Raw genomic sequence first — 23,115 nt, forward strand, 5'->3', positions numbered from 1 at the left:
AAGGCGTGATATTCAATGTTGTTTGTGGGTATGCCACACAAGGAGGATGTGAGCTGGCAGAGAAGGAGACATTTTGGTTGGACTTTGATGAAGTCATACAGAACATCCCGAGAAGTGAGAGGGTTGTAATTGGTGGGGACTTCAATGGACATGTTGGCGCAGGAAACAAAGATGATGAGGAGGTGATGGGCAGGTTTGGACTCCAGATGAGGGACGCTGAAGGACAGATGGGGGTTGACTTTGCTAAGAGAATGGAAATGGCTATTGTGAATACTTTCTTTCAGAAGAGACAGGAACATAGGGTGACCTATAAGAGTGGAGGCAGAAGTACACAGGTAGACTACATTTTGTTTCAACGGCACCATCTAAAGGAAATCAGTGACTGCAAAGTAGTGGTTGGTGAGAGTGTAGCCAGACAGCATAGGTTGGTGGTGTGTAGGATGACGCTGGCAGTGAGGAAGATGAAGAAAGCAAAGGCTGAAGTGAGGACAAAATGGTGGAAGTTGAAAAAGGAAGAGTGTTGCATGACATTTAGGAAGGAGGTAAGACAAGCACGGGGTTGGCAAGAGGTCCTTCCAGATGACTGGCAAACTACAGCGAACATAATCAGAGACACAGGTCGGAAAGTACTTGGTGTATCGAGTGGAAAGAAGGAGACTTGGTGGTGGAATGGGGAGGTGCAGGAGTGTATACAGAGAAAGAGGTTAGCAAAGAAGAAGTGGGACACTGAGAGGACGGACGAGAGTAGACAGCAGTACAAGGAGATGCAGCGCTCGGTTAAAGTAAAGGTGGCAAAGGCCAAACAAGAGGCCTATGATGACTTGTACGCTTGGCTGGACAGCAAGGAAGGTGAGACTGATCTTTACAGGCTGGCGAGACAGAGAGACAAAGATGGTAAGGACCTGCAGCAGGTTCGGGTAATTAAGGATAGAGATGGCAATGTATTAACAGATGCCAGTAGTGTGATGGCAAGATGGAAAGAGTACTTTGAAGAATTGATGAATGAGGAAAATGAGAAGGAACAAAGCGTAGAAGACGTGACTGTTGTGGACCAAGACGTAGCAAGCATTAGCAAGGATGAAGTGAGGAGGGCGCTGAAGAGGATGAAGGGGGGAAAGGCACTCGGGCCTGATGATTTACCAATCGAGGTATGGAAATGTCTTGGAGAGGTGGCGGTGGTGTTCCTGAATGGGTTATTCAACAAGATCTTAGATGGTGAACAGATGCCTGAAGAATGGAGGCAAAGTGTACTCGTGCCCATTTTTCAGAACAAAGGAGATGTGCAGAGTTGTACTAATTATAGAGGAATAAAGTAGATGAGCCATACAATGAGACTCTGGGAAAGAGTAGTTGAAGCTAGACTAAGAGCAGAAGTGAACATTTGTGAGCAGCAGTATGGCTTCATGCCAAAAAAGAGTACGACAGATGCAGTGTTTGCTTTAAGAATGCTGATAGAGAAGTATAGAGAAGGTCAGAAGGAATTGCATTGTGTCTTTGTAGATCTGGAGAAAGCGTATGACAGGGTGCCCAGAGAAGAGCTGTGGCATTGCATGAGGAAGTCTGGAGTGACGGAAAAGTATGCCAGAGCGGTACAAGACATGTATCACGACTGTAAGACAGTTGTGAGGTGTGCTGTCGGTGTGACTGAAGAATTCAAGGTGGAGGTGGGACTCCACCAGGGGTCAGCTCTGAGCCCCTTCTTGTTTGCTATGGTGATGGCTGACAGATGATATTAGGCAAGAATCTCCTTGGACCATGATGTTTGCAGATGACATTGTGATCTGTAGCGAGAACAGGGAACAGGTGGCGGAGAAACTAGAGATGTGGAGATATGCCCTGGAAAGGACAGGAATGAAGATCAGTCGCAGCAAGACGGAATATATGTGTGTGAATGAGAGGGATCCAAGTGCAAGAGTGATGCTACAGGGAGAAGAGATAAAGAAGGTGGAGGATTTTAAGTACTTGGGGTCAACTGTTCAGAGCAATGGAGAGTGTGGAAAATAGGTGAAGAAGCGTGTCCAGGCAGGCTGGAGCGGCTGGAGAAAAATGTCAGGCGTGATGTGTGATAGAAGGGTTTCAGCGAGGATGAAAGGAAAAGTGTATAAAACCGTGGTCAGACCAGCCATGATGTTTGGACTGGAGACGGTGCCACTGAAGAAAAGACAGGAAGCAGAGCTGGAGGTAGCAGAGCTGATGATGTTGAGGTTTTCTTTGGGAGTGACCAGGTTGGATAGGATCAGGAATGAGTACATTAGAGGGACAACTCATATTAAAGGCTTTGGAGAGAAAGTCAGAGAGGCCAGACTGAGATGGTTTGGACATGTCCAGAGGAGAGAGAGCGACTATATAGGGAGAAGGATGCTGAGCCTTGAACTGCCAGGCAGGAGACCGAGAGGAAGACCGAAGAGGAGGTTTATGGATGTGGTCAAAGAGGACATGAAGGTAGCTGGTGTGAGAGAAGAGGATGCACAAAACCGGGATAGATGGAGGACATTGATTCGCTGTGGCGACCCCTGAGGGGAAAAGCCGAAAGGAAAAGAAGAAGAAGATTGGATGAAAGTTGTGACATACAAGACAAGCCTCAGTTGGCAATATTTGCACGGTCTGTGACAAAGGATTGTGTGCTCAAAGAAGAACTCCTTGATATTGTGCCATTAAAAACAGAACCCGTGGCATAGATGTGAAGGAAACAATGTCTGCATTTGCAAAAGCAAATCTGCGCATACCTAAACTAACTGTTGGATGCCGTGAAACTTGGACAAACTGAACCTTACCCTCCAGGGTAAGTCAAAAATTCTGCCTGACTTGGTGCAAAGTGTGTTTGCGTTTGTAAACAAACTGAAGCTGTTCAGGGCGCTTAATTCAAAAGGGAGATTTAACACATTTTCCACTCTGCTAAAAGCCAGCAGGCAAGTCACCAGCGAAACCCTGGATAAGATTCATTTAAGAGTATTTAAAAGGTGATACTTATAATAAATCTGTCTGAGCAGAGGTCTGTGTGTGTGAGGGATGGGGCGATGAAGTGTTCATGTGTGCCCATGTTTAACAAAGTCAGCGTTATTGTCGAATATGCTCATATGCATGACATACAGCACAGATGAAATTACTGTGCTTTTATGCACTTATAATGACTTTAACAAACATAATAAAAACCAAATGCTAATTTGCCAGGAGAGAGAGGGGAGCCGCTACGTGTACACGCGCTGCCATCTTGATGTGGCTCTTTGCAGGGCGTTGGGAGTTTGCAGCCTGTTCACAATATCAAAAAAAAAATAATGGAGATGAGTAGAAAATAAGATATCCATTCCCCCCTCATATATATATATATATATATATATATATATATATATATATATATATATATATATATATATATATATATATATATATATATATATATATATGTATATATATATATATATACACACTCTCTCAATGGTGAAACGTCGTAAAATGGCCTGGTTTGGCCACGTTATAAGGCATACCTCACTATCCAAAACCATCCTGGAGGGGACAGTGGAAGGGAATCGGAAAAGAGGAAGACAGAGGAAGTGCTGGATGGACAACATTAAGGAATGGACAGGCTGCAGCTTCCACACCCTGCTACGAACTGCTGAAGACCGAGAGCGCTGGAGATCTCTGACTGCCCAGACGTCCATCATGTCACCCCTACGGCCTTCTAGGCCATGGGATGAGTGAGTGATATATATATATATATATATATATATATATATATATATATATATATATATATATATATATATATATATATATATATATATATATATATATATATATATATATAAAAATACAGTAAAGTCTCGTTATATCGATATTCTCGGGAGACGGAAAACATATCGATATAACCGGACTATCGATATATCCGATATCGATATAATGAGACCTTACATTACACACACATATATATATATATATATATATATATATATATATATATATATATATATATATATATATATATATATATATATATATATAGAGAGAGAGAGAGAGAGAGAGAGAGAGAGAGAGAGAGAGAGAGAGAGAGAGAGAGAGAGAGAGAGAGAGAGAGAGAGAGAGAGAGAGAGAGAGAGAGAGAGAAACCCACAGCACTCCACAAGCGCCTAGCAGCACAAATGAACCATCATGAAGGATTATGAAAGGGTCCTCAAAGGGTACAGTTCCTTCCAACTATCGGCCAATAACCTGTCTCTCCACAACATGGAAGCTAATGTCAGGTATCATTGCGGCTAAGATAACTGGACACATGGATCAACACATGAGTAAAGAACCAAATGCATTGGTAGAGATACTAGAGGTGCCAAACATCAGCTGCTGGTTGACAGAACAGTCGCACAGACTGCAGGTCCCGACATACCAACCTGTGCACAGCCTGGATTGACAAGAAAGCGTATGACTGATGCCACACACATGGATCACTGAATGCTAGGAGTTGTATAAGGTCAACATGACCCTGAGAGCCTTTGTTGCAAACTCGATGAGGATGTGGAAAACCACACTTAAAGCCAATGGCAAGCCACTAACGCAAGTGTCCATCAAATGTGGCATATACCAAGGTGATGCACTCTCCCCACTGCTGTTCTGCATAGGACTGAACTCACTCAGCCAAATAATCGCCAAGACAGGCAATGGATACCGCCTCAGAAATGTAGCTACAATCAGTCACTTCCTCTAAATGGATGACATAAAGCTGTATGCAAAGAGTGAAAGGGACATAGGCTCCCTGATCCAAACAACCATGATCTACAGCCCTGTACAGCCGTGACATCGGGATGCCATTCGGGCTGGAGAATTGTGTAGTCGGATGGTGAGTAAGAGGGGTAAGGTAGTCCAAACTGAAGGGGTCTCACACCCTGAAGGAACAATAGCAGACATTGAAAAGAGCTACAAGTACCTCAGTATACCACAGGCCAATGGCAAACTCGAACTAGCAACAAGGAAAGCGGCTACGACCAAATCCCTCCAGCGGGTGAGGCAAGTCCTAAGAAGCCAGCTCAATGGCAAGAACAAACTTTGCCCTGCCAGAGATCAGATACCCTGCAGGAATAATAAGGTGGCCAAAGGAAGAGATTCAGACCACGGTTAAGACCCGAAAAATCCTCACCATGCATGGAGGGTTCCATCCCAAGTCCAGCACCCTGAGACTGTACACAAGCCGTAAGGAAGGAGTGTGAGAGCCACTGTCCAGGATGAAACATCCAAGCTCAATGAATACATCAAAGAGAATGCTCCAACGGATGATGTACTCAGAGAATGTCTCAGACAATGGGGAACAGAGGATTAGGTGCTGGAAGAGGGACAATCATGGGAGGAAAAGCCCCTACAAGGGATGTACCACCGAACCATAACTGAAGTGGCTGATCTCAAGAAGTCCTATCAGTGGCTAAAGAGGGCAGGCCTAAAGGACAGCACAGATGCACTCATCCTGGCTGCTCAAGAGCAGGCCCTGCACACCAGAGCCATAGAGGCAAGGATATACCACACCAGGCAAGACCCAAAGTGTAGGTTGTGCAAAGAGGCACCTGAGACAATCCAACACATAACTGCAGGGTGTAAGATGCTGGCAAGGAAAGCCTACATGGAGCGCCATAACCAGGTGGCTGGCATAGTCTACTGCAACATCTGTGCGGATTATGGACTGGAAACCCCAAGGTCAAAGTAGAGAATGACCAAGCAAAGATCCTGTGGGACTTCCAGATACAGACTGACAAGATGGTAATGGCCAACCAACCAGATATCGTGGTCATAGTTAAAGGGCAAAGGAAAGCCGTTGTCGTAGATGTAGCGGTCCCGAGCGATGGAAACATCAGAAAGAATGAACACGAGAAAATCGAGAAATACCAAGGGCTCAGAGAGGAGCTGGAGAGAGCTTGGAAGGTAACGGTGGACCCGAGCTAAAAAATGGGGGACAGACACCACCCATGGGGGGTGAGACGAGGAATTTATATATATATATATATATATATATATATATATATATATATATATATATAGAGAGAGAGAGAGAGAGAGAGAGAGAGAGAGAGAGAGAGAGAGAGAGAGAGAGAGAGAGGAGGGAGTAAGAGAGAGAGAGAGATAGAGATATACATATACATATACATATACAGCGATGCCTTGTCTTACGAACTTAATTGGTTCCCAGACAGAGTGTGTAAGGTGACTAGTGTGTATCCCAAAAATTAATTTCCCAGAGGAAACCATTAAAATGAGAATAATCCGTTCTCAGGTCCCCATAAAACATATTTTTTTGTACTTTCCATTATCTAAGCCTTAAAACTTGTCAGAGATATGACAGACAGAGACTCAGAACCAGAAAGATTGTCCCCACTGCCGGCAGGAGACGCAGTCATCAGATGACATACGTCTGAATTCTGCGCCCCTCTGCCAAGCTATTTATTGAGAGTATATGCAAATTACAGTGATATATTAGTAAACATAGTTTTCTTGATTATAATGCCACGCCTCTGGGCGTTCTGAGCACCAACAGCTGCAAGCAGTAAAACATAAGACATTTTAATTGGTTGTCTTTTCCAAGAACTGATAAGTTTGTAATCTGGCGCTTGTGCAGGATGTTTAAGCCGTAAATAACTTTGGTGGAAAAGGAGTATCTCAAGCCCTAAATTCTGTGCAAGGCCGGACCTTCTAGAATCTTGATGGAGACGACAGTTCACCTTGCCGTGTCTGTTTCACTCAGATTTACTGTGGCCATCTGCGCTTTGACTGTAGGCCCATTGTTTAGTTGGTCAGCAAAGCACGGCACTTTTAAACATGATAAATTATTATTCTCCATCAAAACTACACAATATATATATATATATATATATATATATATATATATATATATATATATATATATATATATATATATATATATATATATATATATATATATATATATATATATATATATATAAACATTCACACTCACCAACAAACCGTTTTGAAAGCATTTTCAAATAGGAATTATTGTCAACAGTAAGTCACTGAAACTCAACTCAACTCTCCAACTCACTCATGTGCGTTTAGGTATTTTTAAACTGTGTTGATACGTACCAATAGGAATAGAAGAGATCTGAGTGTAGATGTCCATCATCCGGTTACCATCCACATCGACCAGATAATTTCCCTTGCTCTCGTCATAGTTACAGAAGAAGTTTATAGCGCCAACATTCTGTGAAGACACATTATTTTCTATTTCAAAACAAACATACAATATGGTTGATATTTCGGTTGAGGATAAACACAGACTTGCATGCTAAAACCCAGCTGCATCGCCCCCCACACACAAACACTTAACGAACACCATATGGCAGTGGGTTTTTTATGTCTCATTTGTCTCCTCTCACTTCCCATGAATGAGTTATAAAGGTTGTGATCGTGGTCGATTATAATTTAACCTTGTGTCCTTGTTATATCTGGCAATTGACCAGCTCTCACTTTTTTTATTCCAGACAGAGAATAAATTCTGGTTTTCATTAACCCCACGGTTGTTCTTGAAGTGTGTGTGTGCGTGTGTTGCTCCTATTTGAAACTCCGAAAACAATAATTTGAGCAGCCATATTAACTGATCCTCCTCGATGCTCTGTAAAAGGCTGAACATTGTACGGTAAAACAAAACAGCATGTACCAACACAATCCAATATTCATGATGTACACACCCCCAACCTTGGAAGCAGAGCCTGAAGTGTGGGAGGAGGAAGGGAAAGATGGCGGAAAGAAATCATGGTTGGTTTCACCACGACTCCTCCAAACCTGGTCTTGGTAGTAGGTGACACCAATAAAAATGACTTAAGTGTCCCAAAACTACTTCTAAATGACTTCAGAAATGGCGAGTTTCAGAAGGTCCCACCCCCTTGTTCTTGACGTCACACCAGGACGTCTTGCCTTGATCGAGAATCAAAACAATGGCTTCAGATTCAGAGATCTTTTCTTGTTACTCATCCAGTTATGAATTTGATTCAAATAATTCTGAAGAGGAAAGCATAAATGTTTGCAATCGACTAAAGAAGTCCTTCCGTATCATTTTGAGGCGTCTGGACTCCAATGTAGCGCCCAAAAAAATGCACAAGATGGCACCCTAGCACCGTTGGAAGTCATTTGAAGTGATTTTACAAATGATGGACACAACTTGACAGTTATATGTTGGATTGTCACAGGTGCCTCTTTCCACAACCTACACCTTGGGTCTTGCCTGGTGTGTTATATCCGTTTTTGTGCGTCACGATGCCCACCACTCTCCCCTCCGGCCGCCGTATGATGGCCTGTTAAGAGTGCTCGAAGACGGTGAGAAGAGTTTTGTGCTCTATATGGGTGGGCGAAGGGAGGGCATTTCAAAAGACAGACTCAAACCGGCTCATTTAGTTGTAGGCGAGGACGTTTCGCCGGCCCGGGTCCCACGTCGCAGACACCCTCCGAAACCTCCAGCCTCAACGCGGCATGCCAGGGTTGAGTGTCGTTCCCCCACTCAGGTCTCACCCGGATCACCTGCCCGAATGACTTCACCTTCACCACCGAACGACGGACTGTGTTGTCGTTGTGGCAGGCCCCCTGCAACATTTTCACCTTGGACCTTCCTTCTGGGTGTTCTGGGGAGGCTGTGTGGCGGGCACTCGGACCAGGCATCTCACCCAGCAGGTGCACGGGAAGGGGCGGGTGCATGTTACATATATTTCACTGCATTTTCTGTTTCAGTTAGATCCACTTGTTAGCCGTTGGAATAAACACATCTCCACAGTCAGTCGTGTGTGCTCTTTCCTCAATGGCTACAACGGCATCAATTTCTGCTTGTGAAATGTTATTTTCAGGGCCAACAAATTAGTTACTGGGAATATCAAATGGGTATGTTTCTGTCAAGATGCTAGTACTTGGAAGACCTAATTTAATATGTAATATAATATCACGTAAACAATGTTGAACCACCAAATTCCAATCATTGTCTGTTTTTTTCCAAGTGAGTGTTAACAGGGAAAAGTATCACAAATCTCGACAATATTGATGATACGTGGTCATTGGACAACCCAATACTAATTTAACACTGAATCAGATTCGTTGACACATGTGATTTGCTTTTGTGAGCCACGTGAAATTATGGGACGGGCCAGAACTGGCCCCCAAAACTTTGAGTTTGATACTATGATCTCGGCGGCCCGTTTAAAATCGAAAAATAAGCACAGCACCACATTTTCTTTAGCCCATGAGTTACTGTTGCTGCACTGGACTGGATTTTGTTACTGTTTATTCATTTCTTTGATGTTAGTTTTCAACAATGAATGTTGTGGTCCTTGGTTGATGTTCTTGAACTGAACTTTCATTTATTATGTCTATTTAAATGTTGCTTCAGAATGTTGGAATGGTTCAAATGGTGCATAAATTTGGATTACTGTGTATGTTAAAAATATATTGTACTTGGGTTTAGTATGTTTTTAAATTGTCATCTTTATTTGGTGTTTTATTGTGTTTAGGATGTTTTCGTGTACGGTCTGGCACGATATTGATGTAGTTATTCACCATAAGTGGGACTGTGTTTATTTCTTTTGTTCTTTAGTGTTAATCAAGTTTCGATGTGATGTGTCATGCGCAAGTACACTTCTGACAATTTTATTGGTAGATAAGAATTTTAGTTTTGTTTTATTTTTAAAGGGTGAGTTATCGTGTAATAAGAGGTAGAATGATAAGGAAAATAACTGAGAGCTTTCCGCTGACTATGTTTCCCTTCACAGCAGAGGATACACATGCGCATTGTCGATGCTGGAGAAAGGGCTTCTCCGGTACCAACATGGCACTTCCCTGAGAGTTTGATTGCACCAACATCGGTGCATTTGGAGTTCCTTGTGGCGTACCAGATGAGTATAAATTTGTTAGGCAGGTTGCTGCACGTTGGGGATGCATTTTGATTTGGAATAAAATAAAAATGAATATAACGTGTTGATGGGATCAGCTATCTCCACTACAGTGTCCAGAAGCTTTCAAATTATACTGAAGGAGCCTATTGGGCTATTGGAAGCAAAACGAGTGACAGTCATATCTCTGATGGCGGTCGATGTGTTCTTGGTTGAGGCCAATGGAGCGTGTGTGATGTTTGGTGAACAGTGCTGTTCAACCTCGCCCTGAGGGCTCCTCTCACTGAACTGGATGGATCATTCCGGCATGACCCCACCCTTGTCGTCGGAATTGTGGAGGAAGACCTTTGTCATGTACAAATTTAGTGTTCTGTCTTAATCTCACTTACATTTTATTTTTTAGCTCTCTTGACATTGTGTGTGTGTGTGTTTGTGTGTGTGTGTGTGTGTGTGTGTGTTGCTCCGTTCCGTGTCAAAGTTTTGCTTATCCAATGTATTACTACGGCTATTGCGCCCACGACTTTTACATGGTTTCACTTCAATACCAAAATGTCGCTGATGATTTTGAATCATGTTTTCCTGATTTCAATATTAATCTGGTGATCCTTTGTTCAAGACACTGAGTATAACTACGTTTACAAATACAACATGACTGAATAAATTCCAACAGGAACATTGTGTGTGACGGACGATATGATACGGCTTGAAAAAAGACAAAGAAACACCTGCGCCATATTTGATCTGATCACTGCAGAGCCCCCACCCGAACCCACACTGCAGAGCCCATCTCCCCTCTCAAAACAATTAAAACAACTCCCGTCCCACAATGACTCCCAGTGAAATTTACAACAGCCCCTCTGTTGGCCTTGGTGCCTCTCATGATCAACACAATTCCATCAAATCTTGAATGATCCCTCCCCTGCAGACACCCGTGACACCATGGATAGGGGATATCCCTCAACGATCAACATGTGGTCATTGTTCCATGTTTGTGCTCTGTATTCTACTGATAGGAAAATGATGTCCAGTCTTTCGACACAGCAATTAAAGTCTCGTTATATCGATATCGGATATATCGATAGTCCCGGTTATATCGATACTATTTCTATGCACGCACGGAGAAAATTACATGCAAACAGGGTCGGATATATCGATAGTCCTGGTTATATCGATATTTTTTCGGACTCCCTTGAATATCGATATAATGAGACATTACTGTATATTGCATTATTCTTATTTTCCTTTCAGCTTTTCCCTTCAGGGGTCACCACAGCAAAACACTGTCCTCTATCTAATCCGGTTTTGTGCATCCTCTTCTCTCACACCACCTACCTTGTCCTCGATGACAACATCCATAAACCTCCTCTTAGGTCTTAATTTTAGTCTCCTGCCTGCCTGGCCCTTCAAGACTCAGCATTCTTCTTCCGTTATTGTAACTCTCTCTCCTCTAGACATGTCCAAACCATCTAACAAACAAAATAAGACGAATAATCGCAAAAAAAAACATTGTTGCAAAGTATAAACAATTGTTTTTATTAAAAGGATGTACCTTCCACAAATGCTCGCTTGCTTAATTTATCGTAAATATCCCTTGCTGATGATTTTACCCCATTTGGTCGTTTGTCCATACACTTTTCGTCATTTTGCACAATGCAATGTTTGCGTTGCGTCGTCTGCTACAACCCACGTGAACTCGTCTTTCCACGATGCTTTTAGTACGTTCGATTTCTAAGCGCGTTTCAGAACTCTCAAGTACACTTTAAAGTCACGGATAATATACATATACGTTTTGTAGCGTCATACATTTTGTTAGCTTCTTTTGAATCTTTCTTCTGGGCTGAAGTTCTGTGCATCTACTTTGGAAAGTGATATGCAAATGCACAACCTTATAACGCTTGGGAAAGGCAGAAGCACAAAGCAGGTGTCTGATTGGCTGCGGTGCCGAGTATGCAAATTGCCAAACGAACCAAAATTCCATCGAATGAAGATTTCAAAATTGGAATGATTTATTCTGATTTCGAAATCTTCGTTCAAACGTTTCCTTTATAAACAAAGCAAACGTTTGATTTGACAAAAAATCTTCCGTTTTTTTTTTTTTTTTCCTGAAGAAGTTGTCGGCCAGCTGGGCTGAGACGTTTTGTAAATTGTACGCCCGATGGAAAAGTTGGACGGATTGATAAATGAGGAAAGTGAGTAGGAACAAAGAGTCGAAGCAGTGTTTGAAATAGCATCTCCCCGGACGCCCAGGGGAGACGCTATTTCAAACACTGCTTCGACTCTTTGTTCCTTCTCACTTTCCCCATTCATCAATTCTTCAAAGTACTCTTTTTTCTTGCCATCACACTACTGGCACCTGTTAATACATTGCCATTTCTATCCTTAATCACCCTAACCTGCTGCAGGTCCTTACCATCTTTGTCTCCCTGTCTCGCCAACCTGTAAAGATCAGTCTCTCCTTCCTTGCTGTTCAGCCTCGCATACAAGTCATTGTCGGCCAGTCGTTTGGCTTTCGCCACCTTTACATTCACTGTGCGCTGTATCTCCCTGTACTCCTGCCTACTCTCTTCTGTCCTCTTGGTGTCCCACTTCTTCTTTGCTAACCCCTTTATCTGTGTACACTCCTGCATCTCCCCACTCCACCTTCAAGTCTCCTTATCTACTGTTCTTCCAATTCAGGGGTCACCAAACTACGGCCCGTGGGCCGTACCCGGCCCGTCAGCACATTTGGCCCGGCCCCCTGAACAATAGCAGAGATGCTATTCGATTTTCTATTTGGCCTCCAGAAAAATAAAAAAATCCTTTTACAAGTCAAAGGTCATTATCTCTTCCTATTTTAAAATTTCCCCATTGCGGGACGAATAAAGGTATTCTGATTCTGATTCGGATTCTGATTAATCAATGTAATCAATGTAAACAATACAAACACGCCTGCTCACAATAGAACGCGAAAGGAGTCGTTCACAATGCAACGCGACACAAGAAAGTGTCGTATGAGGAAGTGGAGGGGAGTCCGGTGGTACATTCAGGTGCGCACAGGTTGGCGCTCTATTTGTTCCCAGACACGTTTTCTCTTGTAAACCTTCCTGTCAAAGGGTGAATGGAATAATGGCGAAAATGTTAGGTAAGAGAAAAATTGATTCAGAATGCAGGGTATTTAACCTGCAGTGGACAAACGATTATTTTTTATGTTCAATGCATAGAAAAGGCTGTCAGTCTCATCTGTCAAGAGGCGGTGGCGGTATTCAAAGAATACAATCTTCGCCGACACTATGAATCCCGTCACAAAGACAAGTACGATAGCTTGCAAGGCCAAATGTGAGCAGATAAACTCTGAAAGCGAAAAGTGGACTACTATCTCAACAGAATACATTTGTACGCCAAGCTCAGCTGAAGAAGGCATCCGTTCGGGCCAGCTTTCGGGTTGCTAAGCTGATAGCAAGCAGCGGTAAGGCTTTCACGGACGGAGAGTTTGTTAAGAAATGTATGGATGCTGTCACGGAGGAGTTGTGTCCCGAGAAGGAAGATGCATATAATGCCGTAAATCTGTCGGCGAGTACAATCACCAGACGCGGTGAAGAAATCCGGATTAATGTATACATGCCCAGCTGCAGCAGAAGACGAAAGAATTTGACTTTTTTTCATTAACACTGGATGAGAGCACGGATGTGCAAGACACAGCGCAACTGCTCATTATTATTCGTGGAGTTAGTGCAAACTTTGACATATGCGAGGAGCTGGCAGCCCTCCAAAGTCTCAGAGGGACTACAACGGGAGAGGATATTTTTAACCAAGTGTACCAAACCATGGAGAGGTTGGACCTGAGTTACAGAACTGTGATGGTCAGAAAGACGCATTCAAGTACAACAGTCTTATTGACTTCTATGCTGCCCTCCCAAACGACACATATCCAAACATCAAAAAACACGCAATGAAAATGTCCACAGTTTTTGGCAGCACGTATGTCTGCAAGAAAAGCTTTTCTTGCATGAAACTGCTGAAATCTCCAATGAGATCAAGATTGACAGAAAAACATTTGCATCAGTGCTTGAGACTGGCTGTAACTAGAATGGAACCTGATATTTAACTTCTCACCAGCCAGATGCAGACCCACAGTTCACACTGATGAACATACATAGGTAAGCTTACTTTTCTGACTTGAATGAGTCATTCTGAGCATAAACAAATACTATAATCATAATAAAATGTACTGGGATAAAATCCATCTTTACAGCCATACTGGTAGTGACATGTATTGTGCTGTGTAGGTGATGTATCACTTAGTTCACTTTCTCAACCTACTTCCTTTGTGGTTTTCACAGGGAAGTTGATGAGAGAGAGCTGCAAACAGCGGTGTCTACAAGCCTACTGGAACCTACAAAAGGATTATAAGGAAGGAACACAAGAATTTTAAGAGACTGCTCATATGTGTCAGAGAGATTCTGCTCTGACAACTGAGCTGAACTTTTATCTGTTAAGATTGTGCCAGGCACAACAGAAAAGTAATGGCTCCATGGCTTTTTTTTCTATGAAGAACACAGCGAGAGTTATTTAGTTATTATTTATTTCATAAATAGTGTTATTTATTTTCTGTTTTTCTAAGAAGAACCCAGAGAGAGTTATTTAATTATTATTTATTTCATAAATAGTGTTATTTATTTCCTGATTTTTTTTCTGTGAAGAACTCAGAGAGGGTTATTTAGTTGTTATTTATATCATTAATAGTGTTACTATTTGTTTCCTCACTTTTTTTTCTGTAAAGAACCTGGAAAGGGTTATTTGGTTATGTGTGGCTTTCTGGAAGAAAAAAACAAAAAGCTTCCCTACGATCGTCACACTTTTTCTGTTACAAACCCACAACGGCCCCCCATCACAAAAGGGAAAAGTTATGTGGCCCTCACAGGAAAAAGTTTGGGGACCCCTGCCCTAAGCAATCATGTTTCAGTCTAATATAAATATTAATTATTGTATATAGCAGATGACATGTCCTTTTCAAAGAGACATCACTCCTGTTGTCTATATCTGCTTGCTACGCGCTCTCCCTCCCGCTTTTGCTCTCTCTCTCTTTGGCTCCCCTGAAGAACATTCTCTCGCTGACTGATAAATAAATATATATTTTTTTGTATATCACCTTGATTTCCTGCTGATTAATGTAGCCAGAAGGGGGAACAAGCCAGTGTCTTATTGTGCCGGTCCCAAGCCCAGATAAATACAGAGGGTTGTGTCAAGAAGGGCATCCGAGGTAAAAAAAATTACCAAAACAAATATGCAAATCAAACCTATGAATCCCATACCGGATCGGTCGAGGCCCGGGTTAACAACGGCCGCCATTGGTACTGTTGACCTTCAGGGTGCCAGTGGAAAATGGACTACTGTTGGTCGAAGAAGGAGAGGAGGGAGGTGTGCCCGGAGGAAAAGAGAGAAATGGAACGCCAAGAGTATAGAACTAAGAGTAGGAACTTTGAATGTAGAAACAATGACAGGTAAAGGTAGAGAGCTGGTTGACATGATGCAGAGAAGGAAGGTAGACATACTGTGTGTCCAGGAGACCAGGTGCAAAGGGAGCAAGGCTAGAAGCTTAGGGTCAGGGTTTAAGTTGTTCTATCATGGTGAAGACAGAAAGAGAAATGGAGTTGGGGTTATCTTAAAAGAGGAGTTTGTTCGGAATGTCTTAGAAGTAAAAAGAGTATCAGATAGAATGATGAGTCTGAAGCGAGAAATTGAAGGTGTGATGTTCAGTGTTGTTTGTGGGTATGCCTCACAAGTAGGATGTGAGCTGGCGGAGAAGTAGAAATTTTGGTTGGACTTTGATGAAGTCATACAGAACATCCCGGGAAGTGAGAGGGTTGTAATTGGTGGAGACTTCAATGGGCATGTTGGCGCAGGAAACAAAGATGATGAGGAGGTGATGGGCAGGTTTGGACTCCAGATGAGGAATGCTGAAGTAGAGATGGTGGTGGACTTTGCTAAGAGAATGGAAATGGCTATTGTGAATACTTTCTTTCAGAAGAGACAGGAACATAGGGCGACCTATAAGAGTGGAGGCAGAAGTACACAGGTAGACTACATTTTGTGTCAACGGCGCCATCTAAAGGAAATCAGTGACTGCAAAGTAGTGGTTGGTGAGAGTGTAGCCAGACAGCATAGGTTGGTGGTGTGTAGGATGACGCTGGCAGTGAGGAAGATGAAGAAACCAAAGGCTGAAGTGAGGACAAAATGGTTGAAAAAGTTGAAAAAGGAAGAGTGTTGCATGACATTTAGGAAGACAAGCACTGGGTGGGCAAGAGGTCCTTCCAGATGACTGGCAAACTACAGCGAACATAATCAGAGACACAGGTAGGAAAGTACTTGGTGTATCGAGTGGAAGAAAGGTAGATAAGGAGACTTGGTGGTGGAATGGGGAGGTGCAGGAGTGTATACAGAGAAAGAGGTTATCAAAGAAGAAGTGGGACACTGAGAGGACGGACGAGAGTAGACAGCAGTACAACGAGATGCAGCGCACGGTTAAAGTAAAGGTGGCAAAGGCCAAACAAGAGGCCTATGATGACTCGTATGCTCGGCTGGACAGCAAGGAAGGTGAGACTGATCTTTACAGGCTGGAGAGACAGAGAGACAAAGACGGTAAGGACCTGCAGCAGGTTTGGGTGATTAAGGATAGAGATGGCAATATATTAACAGGTACCAGTAGTGTGATGGCAAGATGGAAAGAGTACTTTGAAGAATTGATGAATGAGGAAAATGAGAAGGAACAAAGAGTAGAGGACGTTACTGTTGTGGACCAAGACGTAGCAAGCATTAGCAAGGATGAAGTGAGGAGGGTGCTGAAGAGGATGAATGGGGCAAAGGCACTCGGGCCTGATGATTTACCAATCGTGGTATGGAAGTGTCTTGGAGAAGTGGCGGTGGTGTTCCTGACTGGGTTATTCAACAAGATCTTAGATGGTGAACAGATGCCTGAAGAATGGAGACGAAGTGTACTCGTGCCCATTTTTAAGAACAAAGGAGATGTGCAGAGTTGTACTAATTACAGAGGAATAAAGTTGGTGAGCCATACAATGAAACTCTGGGAAAGAGTAGTTGAAGCTAGACTAAGAGCAGAAGTGAACATTTGTGAGCAGCAGTATGGCTTCATGCCAAAAAAGAGTATGACAGATGGAGTGTTTGCTTTAAGAATGCTGATAGAGAAGTACAGAGAAGGTCAGAAGGGGTCAGCTCTGAGCCCCTTCTTGTTTGCTATGGTGATGGACAGGCTGACAGACGATGTTAGACAAGAATCTCCTTGGACCATGATGTTTGCAGATGACATTGTGATCTGTAGCGAGAACAGGGAACAGGTGGCGGAGAAACTAGAGATGTGGAGACATGCCCTGGAAAGGAGAGGAATGAAGATCAGTCGCAGCAAGACGTAAATTATGTGTGTGAATGAGAGGGATCCAAGTGCAAGAGTGATGCTACAGGGGGAAGAGATAAAGAAGGTGGAGGATTTTAAGTACTTGGGGTCAACTGTCCAGAGCAATGGAGAGTGTGGAAAAGAGGTGAAGAAGCGTGTCCAGGCAGGCTGGAGCGGCTGGAGAAAAATGTCAGGTGTGATGTGTGATAGAAGGGTTTCAACTAGGATGAAAGGAAAAGTGTATAAAACAGTGGCGAGGCCAGCCATGATTGATGTTTGGACTGGAGACAGTGCCACTGAAGAAAAGACAGGAAGCAGAGCTGGACGTAGCAGAGGTGAAGATGTTGAGGTTTTCTTTGGGAGTGACCAGGTTGGATAGGATCAGGAATGAGTACAATAGAGGGACAACTCATATTAGAGGCTTTGGGGAGAAAGTCAGAGAGGCCAGACTGAGATGGTTTGGACATGTCCAGAGGAGAGAGAGTGACTGTATCGGGAGAAGGATGCTGAGCCTTGAACTGCCAGGCAGGAGACTGAGAGGAAGACCGAAGAGGAGGTTTATGGATGTGGTCAAAGAGGATATGAAGGTAGCTGGTGTGAGAGAAGAGGATGCACAAAACCAGGATAGATGGAGGACATTGATTCACTGTGGCGACCCCGGAGGGGAAAAGCCGAAAGGAAAAGAAGACGAAGAAGAAGACCTTGATTCCTATTGATTGAATATTTAGACTACACAAATGAAGCACTGAACCAGGAGAAGAACAGATTTCACCTAACATGCGCCTTTCAACCCTTTGATGTCTTTGATGTCAGCCTGACTTAATCTCACTCAGGCCAAGGGTATATGAATAGCACGGGACAGAGAGATCGGGGGAATCACGGGGCAGAAACACACTCACGCACTGACTCGCAGAGACCCGCACAGCGTCGGAGGGGTGCACAGCGCGACTTGCTCGACTCCACGCCACGATCAAGGGACACATTACATCAGCGTGTCACTTGCCTGGGAGATATGAAAATGAACCTACTTGCCTCCGCCTCTGTGTGCCCCCCCCTGCCCATCACAACACGATGGGTGACAGAGTCTTCAGCTGCTCTGCCCCAAAACTTTGGAACTCACTATTTAAAATTGCATCTTCTAAAAGCTTTTTTTTTATTTTCAGCTTTGAAAGGCGCTTAAATAAAATGTATTATTATTATCTTATATATAGCACATTTTTAAAAGAAGTCATCGGTCTCATCAAAGACGGCGACGAGTCGGCGTACCGACAACAAGTGGAGCAGCTGGAGCTGTGGTGCTGCAGTCGCAACCCAGAGCTGAACACACTCAAGACGGTAGAAATGATCGTGGACTTCAGGAAACATCATCACCACAGCTGCCCCTCACACTATCCACCTGCCTCGTGTCAACCATCGAGACCTTCAAGTTCCTGGGAATCACAGTCTCTCACGACATGAAGTGGGAGGTTAACACCAACTCCATGATGAGAAAGGCCCAACAGAGGATATATTTCCTGATGCTGCTAAAGGAGCATGGCCTGCCATAGGAGGTGCTGTGACATTTATGCATGGCTTGTGTTCTTCCATCACCGTTTGGTTCGGAGCCGCCACAAAAATGGACAAAATCTGACTTCAACAGTTAGGAGAGCGGAAAAAAATCATTGGCACCGCCCTACCCACTCTCGAGGACTTGCACACTGCAAGAATCCAATCAAGGGCACAGAAAATCCTACTGGGCCCTCCACACCCTGGCCACCACCTTCTCCAGCTACTCCCCTCTGGCTGGCGCTATCGATCCATGCACACCAAAGCCAGCAGACATTAAACAGCTTCTTCCCCCAAACCATCCACTCTCTCAACAGTAACCCAAATAGAACTGTATCGTGACTCGATTTTTCTTATCATGATACTAGTGCAGCGTGTTCGACCTGAGACAAATTCCTTGTGTGTTCTACATACTTGGCAATAAAGATGATTCTGATTCCTATTCTGATAAATCCTTCATTGAACGTGTGTTTTATAATCTGGTGCGCGTTATATGTGGAAAAAGTTTTAATAGATGTCATTCATTGACCTTATAATACTGTGCGCCTAATAGTCCGGAAAATACGGTCTATTCTTCTAGGTTAAAACATTGATTGTTGTTAGTGTGCCCTCTCAAGGATTTTTTGCAATGATTTTACACAGTGGAGTACAGTTACATATCAACACCACATTTTATTTTGATGAACCTTTGCAAAAAATATTACTTTGCGGGCCACAACACCTTCAGGCATGCATACACATAAGCACAAACATACACCTTAATTTACCTGAATGACTCCCAGTTGTTTTGTCAGTTCCTAAAGATGGAAATAAAAGAGAGGGATATTAAATTATTATATAGGTCAGATTCATTAATTATTCATCGTTATTATAGTCTCATCTAGCCATTGGAATCTACAATTTTAGGTATGCGAATTTATGTGTGCATGCCTTACCCGGGATCTTGGCCCAGGTACTTCAGTTTTCATAGAAGGTCCATCATAGTCGAAGTCCACCTGGGCCTTTGGTGCAGCTGTGCTTGTATATCGGCATGCTGAAAACATACAACAATTTAAATAAATGATAACATCTGACACAATAAAGCAACTTTTAAAGCATGGATACAATGGAAGTGCATGCTGTTTACATGAATGTTGGCCCTCCCTCTCCGTTACCAAAAATGTTATGAATTTTGGTCGAAACAGTTGACAAGAATAGGTTTAAATTGCTAATAATAACTGTTCGTCTAACTCAGTGGTTTTTAATCTTGTTGGAGGCACCGAACCCCACCAGTATGCTCATTCATATGCTCATTCATCGAACCCTTCTTTCAATGACTGTGCCCACTAACTGCAGACTAGACTGATTTGTGGACGTCTGCGGTGGAGGATCCACCAAAAGAACCGCTATGATCGACTCACCAAATCGATCGAAACCAGTTTAAGAAGCATTGGTGCAACTGGTTAAATTTGGATAATAAGCAGAACTGTCAAATGTTTTTTGGTGATGGAAATCACCAAAAAAAAAACAATGAGCACCAACTGATTCTACCCAGATTTTTCTGAATATTTAAAAATATCCAGTGTTTAAATTTTGATGTCAAGAGTGCACCATTCCCTCATGATTGTAACACACATTGTAACACACAAGCATGACCAATGACTAGTATCAATACAAAACAAGGACATACACAGTGGTAATTGTGAAACTTTCCCGAGACCCGTAGATGTAAAAATATATGAAAAGTAAACATTAAAAAATACCGGAAGGTGCTCAGGTGATTGGGTATACTTGACTCGAATGAATCTGGCTGGAATCACATTGTGGTGGAGGGTTAACCAACTTTTAACAGCAAACTAATAGGCAGTTTAATTAATACATGTGTGGAGAGAAAATAATGTCAAATACAGTAAAGTCTCGTTATATCGATATCGGATATATCGATAGTCCCGGTTATATCGATACTATTTCTATGCACGCACGGAGAGAATTACATGCAAACAGGGTCGGATATATCGATAGTCCCGGTTATATCGATATTTTTTCGGACTCCCTTGAATATCGATATAACGAGACTTTACTGTAGTTACACAGCAACAAAAAGATACTGACTATGTTACTAAATGAGGTAACAATATGAGGTTAGAAGTATTATAATAATATAATGTACTGACTAGAGAGGTGAAGGTTTGCCCTGGGGAGGATGAGAATGAAGATCAGTCGCAGCAAGACAGAATATATGTGTGTGAATGAAAGGGACCCAAGTCCAAGAGTGATGCTACAGGGAGAAGAGATCAAGAAGGTGGAGGATCTTAAGTACTTTCGGTCAATTGTCCAGAGCAATGGAGGGTGTGGAAAAGAGGTGAAGAAGCATGTCCAGGCAGGCTGGAACGACTGGAGAAAATTATGCGTTATGTGTGATAGAAGGAATTCAGCTAGGATGAAAGGAAATGTGTATAAAACGGTGGTGAGACCAGCCATGATATTTGGACTGGGGACAGTGTCACTGAAGAAAAGACAGGAAGCAGAGCTGCAGCTCTGCTTCCTGTCATTTCGTAGCAAAGCTGAAGATGTGGAGGTTTTCTTTGGGAGAGACCAGGTTGGATCGCATCAGGAATGAATATATCAGAGGGACAACTCATATTAGAATTGTTGGCGAGAAAGAGAGGCCAGACAGAGATGGTTTGGACATGTCCAGAGGAGAGAGAGTGACTATTACGGAAGATGGAGGACAGTGATTCGCTGTGGGGACCCCTGAAGGGAAACTCTGAAAGGAAAAGAAGAATAATACAATGTACAGTATAATAATCTGATGTCATGACCTACAATAACCTTCGTACCATAAGGTTGAAATTGTGTCATTGTTTCAAAGGGTTTCATGAGCAATAGTGTAGATAGCAAAAAACACTGCATTGCATTAATTAAAGACAAAAAACTCTAGTATAAATCTAGTATATCCATGCATCCATCTTCTGCCGCTTATCTGGGGTCAGGTTGCGGGGACAGCAGCTTCAGTAGGGAAGCCCAGTCATCCCTCACCGCAGCCACTTCTTCCAGCTCGTCCTGGCGGATCCCGAAGCATTCCCCTAGGCCAGCTGGGTGACATTATCTCTCCAGCATGTCTTGGTTCGTCCCCAGGGTCTCCTGCCATTGGGAAATGCCCAGCACACTTGACCAGGGAGGTGTCCAAGAGGCATTCTAAAAAGCTCATTTCGGCCGCTTGTATCCGGGATCTCGTTCTTTTTGTCACATCCCATAGCTTGTGACCATAGATGAGGGTTGGGACGTAATATCGACTGGAAAATTGAGAGCTTCGCCTTTTGGCCCAGCTCTTTCTTCACCACGACAGATCGGTCCAACGTCCGTATCACAGCAGACGCTGCAACAATCCGCCTGTCGATATATCCCCCTTCAACGCGTCGGCTGCACCTAGAAATTCTGTCCATAAAGGTTATGAACAGAATTGGTGACAAAGGGCAGCCTTTCCGACTTGCTGCCGGCAATGCAAACCAAACCCTCACATCGGTCATATAGGGACCGAACGGCTCGTATCAGGGGTTTACCCTATACTCCCGAGGCACCCTCCTCAGAACTCCCCGAGAGACACGGTCAAACACCTTGCCCAAGTCCACAAATCACATGTAGACTGGTTGGGCAGATTCCCATGCATCCTTGATGACTCTGCTTAGGGTGTAGAGCTGGTCCAGTGTTCTACGGTCGGGACAAAAACCACACTGCTCATCCTCAATCTGAGGCTTGACTTCCTGATGGAACCACCCCTCTAAATCCCCTGAATAGACCTTACTAGGGTCTGAGGAGTGTGATCTCTCTGTAGTTGGAACACACCCTGCGGTCCCTCTTTTTAAAAATGGGGACCACCACCCCAGTCTGCCTATCCAGAGGCACTCTCGCCGATGACTAAGCGATGTTGCAGAGGCGTCTCAACCAAGACAGCCCCACAACATCCAGAGCCTTGAGGAACTCTGGGCGGATCTCACTCCTTCACCACTCCTGGGGCCTTGCCACTGAGGAGCTATTCAACCAGTTTGGAGAGCCCATCTCAGATTCCCCAGACTTTGCTTCTTCCAAGGAAGGCGCTTTGGTGGAATTGAGGAGGTCTTCGAAGAACTGGAAATGGACGGGTCATGGGTATTGAGCCAGGGGAGACCCAATACCAACGGCGCGTCCGGGAGGGCATAACTAAAAATTGTCAGTGCTCAACATTATTGCCCGCTACCCTGAGTTTAAGCGGGGCCGTGAGGTGGGTGACGCGGGCTAAAAGGTCGACGATCTCCTTAGGGGGGAGGGAGATCGATCAGCCCCCGAGTCCACCAGCGCTCGCAC

At 43.5% G+C, this 23,115-nt stretch overlaps 2 protein-coding genes across 2 annotated transcripts in view; one reads left to right on the top strand and one right to left on the bottom strand.

Moving 5' to 3' along the window:
* Positions 1–23,115, bottom strand: part of abat (4-aminobutyrate aminotransferase) — an 89,759-nt gene that overhangs the window by 56,399 nt on the left and 10,245 nt on the right. Inside the window, exons 3-5 of the mRNA XM_089018902.1 lie at positions 19,728–19,825; positions 19,560–19,589; positions 7,075–7,192 (exon numbers count right to left, since the gene is read on the bottom strand). Of these exons, the coding sequence (XP_088875028.1) occupies positions 7,075–7,192; positions 19,560–19,589; positions 19,728–19,825 (246 nt within the window). The remainder of the gene's footprint in view (positions 1–7,074; positions 7,193–19,559; positions 19,590–19,727; positions 19,826–23,115) is intronic.
* LOC148886012 (uncharacterized) lies at positions 12,181–17,384 on the top strand. The gene is made up of 2 exons (XM_089018861.1): positions 12,181–13,996; positions 14,180–17,384. The coding sequence occupies exon 2, from the start codon at positions 16,349–16,351 to the stop codon at positions 17,264–17,266; it is 918 nt and encodes a 305-aa protein (XP_088874987.1). The 5' UTR covers positions 12,181–13,996; positions 14,180–16,348; the 3' UTR covers positions 17,267–17,384.

Source organism: Hippocampus bargibanti, linkage group LG17 (assembly GCF_051943395.1).
Source record: "Hippocampus bargibanti isolate YZ-2025 linkage group LG17, ASM5194339v1, whole genome shotgun sequence".
Taxonomy (NCBI): domain Eukaryota; kingdom Metazoa; phylum Chordata; class Actinopteri; order Syngnathiformes; family Syngnathidae; genus Hippocampus; species Hippocampus bargibanti.

Excerpts from the sequence above, each read along its gene's own strand:
- LOC148886012 (XM_089018861.1), top strand. The coding sequence starts at position 16,349 with ATGCAGCGCACGGTTAAAGTAAAGGTGGCAAAGGCCAAACAAGAGGCC.